This window comes from Cynocephalus volans, chromosome 8, assembly GCF_027409185.1.
Source record: "Cynocephalus volans isolate mCynVol1 chromosome 8, mCynVol1.pri, whole genome shotgun sequence".
In the NCBI taxonomy this organism is placed as follows: domain Eukaryota; kingdom Metazoa; phylum Chordata; class Mammalia; order Dermoptera; family Cynocephalidae; genus Cynocephalus; species Cynocephalus volans.
This window is the reverse complement of record NC_084467.1, coordinates 137749959-137761606: the sequence shown is the minus strand read 5'-3', so window position 1 is coordinate 137761606 and position 11648 is coordinate 137749959. Positions and strand designations below refer to the sequence as shown.

Sequence of the window (11648 nt, the reverse complement as noted above, 5' to 3'; positions counted from 1 at the left end):
TGTGAATTGCCTCTGTGTTCAGGCAGCCGAGCTAGACAGCTGCGAGGAAAGGCGTGTGTGTTTGATGGGGGCCTTGCAAAGAAAAGGCCCCTTGTACCCAGGCCAGCGCCTGTAGGTGGTGTGACCTGGGAGGACAGTGGAGCCAGGAGCTTCGCAGCGGCTGCGACGGCAGCCAGAATCCCAGCGGCAATGCTCAAGTGAGCCGGAGGGGGAGCCAGAGAGCCGCGGCCCCAGCCCGGTCCAGGGAGGGCCAGAGCAGCGGACTGCACCAGGAATACGGAGGTCCCTGCCCTTCCCTTCTTTTCTTGGCAAACTCAGACTCAGCCTTGAAAGCCAGCTCAAAAACCATCTCTTTGGGGAAGATTTCCCTAAAGCCCGGGCAAAGTGAATTGCTTCTTCTCCCTTGCTATCCTTCTTGCCGGGCCCAAGTGGAGATGTCTGCAGCTGGCTCTGAATTCTGCAGCACGCTGCAAAGCCCTGGAAGCAGCACATGGCCTGGTTCCTCTCTATGCCCGCAGCTCAGCATCTGGCTCGAAGCAGTGCTGCTGGGTATAGTTGGGACTCATGCCTCAGAATCATGCAGGGGCTTGTCAAAAATGCAGATTCTAGGGTCCACCTGGACCTGAAGAATCGTCATATTTCATCAGACCCACAGGTTACTCTTATGCACAGCAGGATTGATACAAAGTACAATGTTTTTCAAATGTTTTTGACCAAGAATCAAACCAAATCACAGTACGAAATAGATATAACCCCTCCACACACATATACATATATAAAAGTAAAACAAAAATGACAGCAGATCATAGTTTTCTATATGATGTGTGAGACACTTTGATATATTCTACTCTACTCTGTTCTGTTCTATTCTATTCTAAAAAGAATGTTGGGTGGCTCACTAAAGTGATTCCCTGGCCTATTCACAGATTGTGTCCTGCAGTTTGAAAAACACTGACTTAACAAAGTAAAGCTTAACAAATGTTCGATGAATGAATAAATAAATGAATGATGGAACAAATGAATAAATACTTGTACCTCAACATCTGTAACACAGAGGGGCTGCATTGGATAATTTCTAAGATCTTGTAATTTAAAATTCTGAAATCTGATAAATCTGATGCTTTTTGGTTTGTTTGCTGGGGTTTTTTGTTTGTTTTTTAATTTCTAACATTTTCACCATGCTTGGGGGTCTGGTAATCCTCAGTTAAGGGGATTCTCACAGATAGAAAACATCAGAGGGTTTTGTTTCAACTTGCTCATTAATTAAAGATATGCAGAGTCTTCTCTTGACCTCCCCAGACCTTCCGTCTCTCAGCCCAGAAGAACCAGCAAAGACAGAAAGAGGCTAAACCTAAAGTACAGAAGATTTTTAGAAGTCTCATTTGTGGTCTTGTTTCCTTATCTTCTTCAAGGTCCCAAGGCTGAGGTGGAACGCGGATGAGTACAGGCCTGAAGTCCCTGTGGCCTAGAAAGGTGTGCTATTCCCTGGGCCAAGGAAATGTGCTGCTGTGCTGACGGAGAATGTGCATCTTCAGCCTCTGGTTCCCAGGGGGCTCCACGACCTGCAGAGATGCCCATCTCACTGTCTGAAGTTCATCCTCCTGCAGCATGGGCCAGGGGCCTTGGTGGTCATCTGGGAGGGACACTACAGTACAGTGTGTGTCTTGAGGAGCTTAGAGAGGGCTGGTCTTCTTGGAGCTTATTTAAGGGACCTCAGTGACCACTGCCACAGTGGGATCTGGTTACAGCTCATCCATAGGTTAAGGCCTTGGGACAGCTTGAGAAGAAGGTTCTGGTGGAGACCAGAGTTGGGGTTCTCTGCTGTACGGAAGGGAGGTAGAGGTGAATCCCGCACCCCAAATTATACTATTATCACATAATATTAAGTGAGTGCATGCCCATCCCTCATACTCTGCAAAATACATCATCTCATTTAGTCTCCACAACAACTCTGTGTGGTAGATACTATTATTAGGCATAATTTACAGATAAAGAAACTGAGTCACAGAAATGTTACATAACTTGCCCACAGTCATGCAGCAAGTGATAGAAATGGAGTTTACTCAAGTAGCCTGACTCCAGAGCCTGCATGCTCGGTCACTGCTCCATGCAGTCTCCCTCGAGGCAGGTAGTGTTGAGTTAATGAAGGGAAGGCTGTCTGCTGGCACTGTTCTGCAGGTGGCGCCAGGAGGAAGTGACATGTGGAGTCTTTCCATGTCCTGTCATCCTGTCCAGAACATGAACTTCCCACCCCTGTCATTCATTGCCACATATGCCAAGTGTAGCTCACATGAAGGACTCAGGTTTCCGACCTCACTGCTCTAGGAACATTACTGGCCTCAAAAAAGACTGCCTGGCTAGTGTCTCAGTGGGAATGCTTGGGAAAAAAAGATAGAATCAGAGCCAGAAGGATGGCTCCCTTATGGAAGCAGAGTAGTTAATTCTGGAGGAATGGGGACAGGGTAAAGACATCAGCAAGCTCCCACTAGCGCTAGGATAAAAATAATAAGGGTTATAATTTATTGAAGAACCACTATATGCTAATACTGGGCTAACTGCTTTAAAAATATTGCCTCAGGTTATTTCCACAACTCTGTCATGAAGGGAATCTTATTCCCATTTTACAGATGAGGAGCCGGAGGCTCACAGAACTTAAGTAGATTGACTTAGATCATCAAACAAACAGAACTGGGATTTAAAGCCAGGTCTGTCTAACTAAGATTGGGTACTGAGTTCCTGTCCCACCTACGATTCTCCGCCATGTGCGGGCCACTTACATGATTCCATGACTCTTCCTCAAGGACAGTGAAGGGCTGGACAAGAGGCAAACTGGATGGCATTTCACCAGTTGTTCCCACTGTTCGAAAGCGGCTCAACCAGAGCTCTGTGGTGACAGCTAGCAGCAGAGCATGGAGACAGAACTGCAGCAGAGGGGGTCCTGGCTTAGAGTCTCATTGACAAAACTTGGGTAACTTCTCAGGCCCCCTCAGAATTACAATCCAACCCAATGATCAGACTCAGCCATTCACAAACACAGCAAGGAGCCCCTGGCATCCTCCAGGATGGAGAGCCAGTGTGGCCCGTTCTCCACCCACATTGCTTGGCTCCACCCATCCAGTCCTTGTAGGTAGCAGGCACCGCTGAGCGCCTGCACCATGCCTAGCAGGGTCTTACGCCTATCCCTCTCCCCAGACCTGTGCGCCTCTCGGTCTCTCCTTTCTCCCCTTCCCAGACAGGCAGGTAGACCCTTGTTTTCACCACTGCCAGTCAGAGCAGCTCAAGGGAAATGCTAGAGTTTAACAGCAGACTTGCAAATACTAACAAATAAAAACAACACCTCCTTTGTTTCCATACCTAAGGGAGAGGGCAGAATGACACAGATTCCAAAAGTTCTTAAGAGAAGGAAAAAGATGTGGCCTTAGGGAAAGACTTTTTGACTCTCCCTGCCTGATGGCCTTTCTAGTGACTGTTGGGAAGGGTAAATGAGACAGTGAATGTGCCTGTTAAAAGTGAAAAGAGCCCAGAAATGAAGGAGATTCCTCTCCTGGGGTCTAGCAGTAGTTTGACCAGTGGTCTGAGCAAAACCCAGAATTCAGTTCTGAGGCCTGCTCAGCCCCTTGTGTGCAACCCTAAGGATGGTGAAGTCTCATGCACAGAAAAGGTGTGTGACACTTCAAAACAGGATTTTTAAGATGGCTCAGGGGAATCTTAGGTAGTTGACTCCGGGGGTATAAGGGGCTCCTATGGCCTCTTGCCATAGGTAGCACCCAGGCCACTTCTGATCCCATTTATCACTAAATGTGTGGTCTATCTCATACCAGTGACACCAGCATGTCTTGAAAACCAAGGAGGAGTTGTGTGGACAATTTCACATGGAGGTTCCAAGACATATTGTAATTAGTCAACTGTTATGGTTTCTAGAAAGAAAGCGTGATGAAAAACAGACCATCAAGGATGGTCAGGACTGGGTAGGCATTTGCGAGATACATTCATTGGGCAGCTGTGCTGAGGGAGAGGAATGTATCTGCTGGGGAGTGACCACACACACAGCCCCGCGGCCTTGCATTGGCATGGACTAAGGGAAGAAATAAGGGTGAAGTCAGGCAAAGGCTAAGAATGTAGGCTCTGAAGGGACAGTGTTTGGGTTAAGAGTACATAACCTGATACCCTGGATTCGACTCGCAGCTCCACTATGTAGTAACTGTGTGACCGTGACCTTGAATAAGGTACTTAATTGTCTGTGCCTCACTATCCTCAGTCTGCAAATGCGAATAACCCTGGTAGGAGCCACCTACCAGAATGTGGTAAGGAGTAATTGAGACATTGCATGTGGCTTATTAGCATAGTGTTGGCACTAGTAAGTGCTGAATGAGTGTGCACCACTGCTGTGACGCTGGGAGTGGGGAGGACACACACATGCACGCACGCACGCACTCATCCCAGCTGTCACCTCCACTAGCCCCTCCACCAATCAGTGAGGAATTAGGCACTTTCTTGTCAAAGGTATCTGAAACCCAAAGCCTGTATGATATGGTCACGTGGGGCATTTTGAACAACAGGTTGGGATGTGCATTGGGATGTGGTGACACCATCTGACGGGATGTTAAGGGAGATACTTTTAATACTTACCTGACTTCCCCATCCCCCACCTTCCCCCAATGGCAATGGTTCTCAACATTTTTTGCATCAAGGCCCCTTCAAGAAACAGATGACTGCTAAGGATTCTCTTGTCCAAACAGTGAGTCTCCACTTATCTATGTATCTGCTGCATTCTGCACTTTATTTCAGGGGCTCTATGGACTTTAGGATATGACCTTTGTTCTAGCCTTTTAGACGCAGAGACTCTGAAGCATGTCCCTGCTGCCCACCTCCTCCTTCTGAAGCCACAGCTCCAAAACACCTGCTTCTCAGGACCACACTCTGAAAATTGCTGTTCAGAAAAATAAGTTGGGTCTCAGTACTCCTATAAGAGTTGCAGACCTAAAAGGGCCATGCAGATGGAAAAGGAGCCTCAGAAGCCATGTCTAACCTAGAAACAACATCCATAATAGCAACAAGAGCAGCTATCATTTCTGGGTATCTACTATGTTCCAGACACTGTACTAGGCTCTTCACATGCATTTCCTTATTTAATCTTCCCAAGACCTCCGTGATGGGGATACTACCCTGATCCCATTTTGCAGATGAAGAGCTAAGGTACACAGAGGTTAAGTAACTTGCCCAATGTCACACAGCTAGTGAGTGGTAAGGTTCAGACCCAGACCCAGTGCCCTGCTGTTAACCAGTATACTTTCTGGCCACCTGGTGACATCACAAGTACCATACCCTCATCTTCTATTTCAGTGTCTTCAGCATTCACCCTAATAAGGGCACATTAGGCTAATAAAGGAATATTAGAATAGGTATAAATTCTGGACACACAGAGTCTTCTACCCTGGGCCAACCTTCTCTTCAAAATAAACCTGCATGGGAACCAATGCTGAAAGATGGAGAGAGGTCCCAGACAGTCCCAGTGTCTGGATGAATAAGGACAGAAAACTATCTCCCTGTACTCCCACTCCCACCTAAATGGCCATGGGCATCTTTGAGCCAATAACTGCTGCAAAGAATCCTGAGACACCCCCATCCCTCCTTCCCACTCAAGCCACAACTCTGCAAAAGGTGGGCGCTGAGATAGGGGAGGTGGGACCACAAGTTAAATGTCCCATTCTGCCTCCCGGGGAGGGAAAAAACATGCTCCCCCGGAAGTTCACATGTGACAAGTGGCCCACAGGCATACCAAGAGTGAAGGATGAGCTGCTTGCCCTGCGGGATAAGGAGGGAGAGTGAACAGGAGGTGCAGGGCCACCTGCAGGAGACTGAGCAACCTTTCTCAGGGAGGGAGGGCAGGAGGCTGGCTCAGGCAGGGAGGGGAGGCAGGAGCAAAGGGAGCCAGGGATCTGTTCAGGCAGTGAGAGAGGGCAGCCCCACTGTATTTCCCAGGCTGCTCTCTGGGATGCAGGCAGGAAGGTTGAGTGAATTACACTGGCCCCACCTCCTGAGGCTCTCTCTGCAGCTGCTGGACTGGACACAAAAGCATGAGAGACAGATGTGTACCCAACTCTGGTTCCCGTTGCTGAGAGGCTACGTGTGACAGAAGCCAGGGCAGGGGTCCCATGCTGCCATCTGCATTTTCCAGGTAAGCAGGGGAGGAGAGCAAGGTCTGAAAGTGGTGGGCAGAGGAGAAAGTGGGAGGTGGCTGCCCTGGGATGGACTCAGTACAGTCTGGAAGGAATGAAGGAAGAGAGGCAGGGGCTGGGAGCTGGAATAAGCCCTTGGGCCAGGCTTCTGCAAAGGTTGGGGAGCTGGAGGCTGCAGTTGGTCCACTACTCAATGGCAAGTGTAGACGAAGTTCCAGGTAAGGGCTGTGCTCTGACAACCTCTGGGCCAGCACATCTGGAGAGCAGAGGGGCCAGCCCCACCATGGCATCGGTGTTCCTCTTCCAAACCAGGTATATGTGTGCAGACTTTGCCAGAAAAAAACCCTATCCTGGGCCCCTGCCTTCCTTCCCATCTTCATGGTGGTCGAGAAAGAGCCTGCGGCAGCTACAGAAGAAATAAAGCAGGACGTGCTCGCTGGGGTATGCCTTCAGACCGAAGAGGGATTCCGCACCTGAAAAGGCACTCTCCTGACCATCTCCTGAGAAGGGGTTAGCTAGCAGAGGGCTGCATTCCACCCAGAGGAGGCTCACCTGCGGCCCAGAGGAAAGGAATGTGGCACAGGCTGTGCAGAATGGGCTAGGTGTGCTGCAGGTGGGGTGGGGAGCAGGTGAAGTAAGCAATTTGTGAACAGTGCCACAGGAACATGCACAGAGTGTTGTCGCAGAGAGTAAGAGACCTAAGAAATCTGTTTCATACATATCAAGCAGCCCTGTGCTGTCTCTGCTGGCAGGCCACACACAGCCCTGATCAAGCATGCAGGTCTGAGGAAGGCATATGAAGCTGGCCAGTGCTGCGTTAACTACACACACGTTCACACATCCACTAAGATCCACTGTGCTGAAAATATGCCAAACCTGGTTTCCTGCCGAAAGGCACGCCAGCCCCTCTCTGACGTGTTACGGGGATAGTGCAGCGAGGTGAGAGGAGTGGTCCCTGGGCTGCAAGGCACAAAGGGACATGAGACACTGCACACACACACACACACACACACACACACACACACACAGTAACTGGGTTTATGATCAGGCAGGACAGTTTGATGAGATGGGGACAGGGTAACGGGACACACCAAGTACAAAGACCGCTCCTCTGATCCCTTCTGGGATGGCAGTGAAGGTGGAAGAGGCAGAGAGGAGTTTTCAGAACGTAAATACTCAGTGACTAATACTCCTGGCCACACCAGGCAACAGTCTCTGCAGCATGTATCCTGGCTCTGACAGCTGGGGCCACCGACCTCTCTCTACTGTGGAGGGCAATCTGGGTCAGTGAGAGCAGGGTGGAGCCCAGCGGCGAGGCCCCGTAGCCATGGTTCCTTGGCCCAGAAAACACAAGGGGCTTTGATGCCTGCAGAAAGCAGTGGCTCTTCCCCCCAGGATGCTGCGGCTGCTCTTGGGCAGGGCCCAGCTGCAGGGCAGGCCTCAGTCTGGAGGCCACAGCTGGGAGCTAGTACAGCTCAGGGCTTAACATAATGGCCTTGAAATTAGAGAGAAGCCCAGAGCTGCTATGTATGAGCTGTGTGGCCTTGGGAAGGTAAGTAACATGGTTAAGCCTCAGTTTTCTGGTCTGTAAAATGGAAAGAGTAATATAATAATAATAGCATATATCTTAAAGGTTGCTGGGAGGAATAAATGAAATCATGTTTGTGAAGTGCTCAACAGAGTGCCTGCCTCACAGTGTGTGCCCAGAAAAATGGGAACTATTAATACTAGCTCCCTCTGGGATTCTCGAAGGTTCTCTCCAGATCAAAGCAAACCCGGCCTCTGCTCAGCACTTATCCCACCTGAGAGGCCCTCTAGCCTGCCTTTCACTCCAGCAACTCCTGTAAAATGTATCACCCACACAAACAGTCCTTATTAACCAACACTCAGCAGGCTTTCTCCATGTCTTCAAGCAAAAATAAAATCAGCTTGCAAATAAAACCCAGATGGCTCCCATGTCTCATATCTTTTTGTCAAAACCCTAAGTCCATGCTTCTCCAGTCGGGGATGTGCACCCCTGTGGGCACGTGGGGGTAGGCCAGGAGTACAGGATGCTGTGGATAAATATGGCATACCTGGAGAGAATGGTTAAACACTTCAACCAAAGGTAACTTAAACATGATTTGTCTGTTAAAACAAACATGACATTGAATTAAATTCTCATGAGTGCTTAAAATGAAGCAATACTTCACAGACAGTCCAAGCTCTCACGGGCATTCCCTCTCTCGATGCTTATGTTTACCCTCCCTGGCGGTTAGCGGCCCTTCATTGCAAAAGTCTGTGAAGCTCTGCTTAAGCAGTGAGGGGAGTGGCTATCTTCTTGCCAACACTCCTGGTGTCTTCCTGTCTCACCCCCATTCTCCCAGGGGCTGTTCCTTATCTTTGGGGGAGGTGGCCTACACAGCCTGGTGGCTTAGAGGTAGCCCCAGCTGCCACCATGATGGCAGCCTTGCACTCCTGTACTCCTGGCAGGGAGAGCAGGAGCCAGCCTGGTTTTCAGCTTCCTGACAAGGCGACACTGTAAGCGTGCCTGAGGAGGACCAGAGCTTGTTCCCTGTGCATCATCGAGCCTTCTGCATGCTCACAGAGGACCCATTTGGCTAGCAGTAGGGGTTTGAGCAACGTGGACAGGGCAGGGTACGACTGGCACCCAGCAAATGTCCCGCCCTGGCTATCCTTGATGCATGGTCTTCTGGGGCTTCTAGCAGGTGGGATCTCTAATAGGAATAGGATGACTGTGGAATATCCAGCAGGGCCCAGCTCCTCCTTGCTCCAGGAGGCTCAACAACATGGTTAGCACGGATACCAGTTGGAAACAGAGCTGTAGTGAGAACCTCAGTCCCTCTGGTCATGAAAGTGATTGAGTACATCCTTTGTGATCTCCTCTTCACACTTCCCTTTTTGCAGGTATCCTGAGCCAAGCAAAGGTTCTTCCCAGGAGGAGCAGGCAATAGAAGTGTCTGAACATCATGGCACAGGTGAATTCCCAGGACAGGTGGGGTGAGGTGTCCCCTTTGGGCAGCTTGACTGTGGAGGCTCATGACTCGCAGATGCTGAGTATGGACTTAGAGAGTGAGGTTGAGGATACGGGAGAGGCAGGAGATAAAGGAGACAGTGGTGACCTGGTAGCCGGTCCCAGGGGCAGCTCCCTAGTAACTCACGACACTCCTGACTTGCTGTGGCAGCATTCACCTGGCAAAAAGAAAGAGAAATTCCCTGACTCCTTCAGTGCTGGGCGTGTGGGTCGGAAACTGATGGATATGCCTGAGAAGGAGGCCAGCTGGGGAAGAGATGAGTCAAAGATCACCCCGACCCAGGACTCTCCCAGAGCAAGCATGGCTCTGGGTGCCCTTCCCGGTGGCCTCTCTCGCAAGTTGTTAGTTTGTACACAACCTCTTAGGGACTCACTACCCGCGGAAGATGATGGAGACTCCAGGGCAAACCAGGACGCAACCTTGGATGTCCCAGCCAGCTTCCCCGGCACAGGAAAGTATCTCTGTGCACAGAAAGGTGTAGACATATCCCCAGATGACTCCACTCCGGAGTGTTTCTCCACGCCAGGCAGCAGTTGGCACCTCCCCACGCAGGAGACACGCATGCACGCTCAGGGGTCGGCCTCGCCAGCCAGCCTGGCAGCCGCGATGCTGGCGAAAGCGCGGATCGGCAGAAAAGGCCAGAATCAGTCGTGCGCTCCGCAGGGCGCGCAGGCGGAGGCGCGTCCCTACGGGTGCCTGCGGGGCGGGCGGGCCTTCCAGAAGCCCAGCAAGCTGCTGAGCCCCGCGGAGACGCGTGGCGGCGCCAAGCCTTACTCGTGCGAGCTGTGCGGGAAAGCCTACTCCCACCGGGGCACGCTCCAGCAGCACCGGCGCCTGCACACGGGCGAGCGGCCCTACCGGTGCCCCTTCTGCGACAAGGCCTACACCTGGTCCTCCGACCACCGCAAGCACATCCGCACCCACACGGGCGAGAAACCCTACCCGTGCCCGGACTGCGGTAAGGCCTTCGTGCGCTCCTCGGACCTGCGCAAACACCAGCGCAATATGCACAGCAACAACAAGCCCTTCCCGTGCGCCGAGTGCGGCCTGACCTTCAACAAGCCGCTGTCGCTGCTGCGCCACCAGCGCACGCACCTGGGAGCGAAGCCCTTCCGCTGCCCCGCCTGCGACCGGGAGTTCGCGGTGGCCAGCCGCATGGTGGAGCACCAACGCGTGCACTCGGGCGAGCGGCCCTTCCCCTGCCCCACCTGCGGCAAGTGCTTCACCAAATCCTCCAACCTGTCCGAGCACCAGACTCTGCACACCGGCCAGAGGCCCTTCAAGTGCGCCGACTGCGGCGTGGCCTTCGCGCAGCCCTCGCGCCTCGTGCGCCACCAGCGCATCCACACCGGCGAGAGGCCCTTTTCTTGCACGCAGTGTGGACAGGCCTTTGCCCGCTCCTCCACCCTGAAGCGGCACCAACAGATCCACTCCGGGGAGAAGGGCTTCCTCTGCGCCGAGTGCGGCAAGGCCTTCCGCATCGCCTCGGAGCTGGCCCAGCACATCCGGATGCATAACGGGGAGAGGCCCTACCAGTGTGAGGACTGTGGCCAGGCCTTCACCCGGTCCAATCACCTCCAACGACACCGAGCCAAGCACGGCACCTGCAAGAAGGAGCCCATCCCTTCCTCCTCTGATGAGTGAGGGCTCCATCGGCTAACTCTTGGGGGAAGCAAGACACCGTTCCCCTTGGGCACATGGTATTGCCAGCCAGCCTCAATGGTCAGCCTCCCCTTCCAAAGGATCACTAGCCACAAGGTGATCCATTTGATTCACATATTTGATCTCTTGTATAGAAAGTAAGTGCAAGGATAGCACTCAGGTGTGTGGTCTCATGTCAGTCTTCTGAGTCTCAGAGATCATCTGCAGTTGGAAAAGGGCAAGACAAAGTACTGGGACCCAAGTCAAGAACTGAGTTCCTTTCGTTGGGGGATCTCAGTCAATCGGAAATTATTTATAGAATTACATGCGAAGCCCTGTGCAGGGCTCCAGGGATACAGTGAGGAAAAAGACTACCCTGTCCTGCTCTCAAAGCCATATGCAAATAACTGGACAGAAGGCATCAGGGGCTGGTCCTCTTCAGAGAAATGCGCTTTTTGTTTTTTCACATATATAAAAGAATCCCCAGAATTGGTTCCTAGGATGCCTGGGGTAACTCTAACACAGCTGACATCCCATCATTTCACTTGCTTGCTGAAATGACTTTACCCTTGCGAAATGGCCTTATTAATCTTGGCTTTGAAGTAGAGAAGTCCTTCATCCTAGAGAGAAGGATTTATGTCTTATGTTTAGGAGCCACTATTCTAAAAGTTCAGAACAGCCTTAGCATCTGAAAAAGAAGCCCATTTCTCTTTACAGTGGAACCTAGTAGCTGAATCTAACATGAGTCCCACCCACAAAATTCATACGTGCCTCCTTTCTGGACACCTTCTTT

At 51.4% G+C, this 11648-nt stretch overlaps 1 protein-coding gene across 1 annotated transcript; it reads left to right on the top strand.

The window, feature by feature from the left end:
- Positions 1-9148: 9148 nt before the first annotated feature.
- ZNF648 (zinc finger protein 648) lies at positions 9149-10858 on the top strand. The gene has a single exon (XM_063104654.1). It carries the CDS (start codon positions 9149-9151, stop codon positions 10856-10858), a length of 1710 nt encoding a protein of 569 aa, XP_062960724.1.
- The last annotated feature ends 790 nt before the right edge of the window (positions 10859-11648 follow it).

Excerpts from the sequence above, each read along its gene's own strand:
- ZNF648 (XM_063104654.1), top strand. The coding sequence starts at position 9,149 with ATGGCACAGGTGAATTCCCAGGACAGGTGGGGTGAGGTGTCCCCTTTG.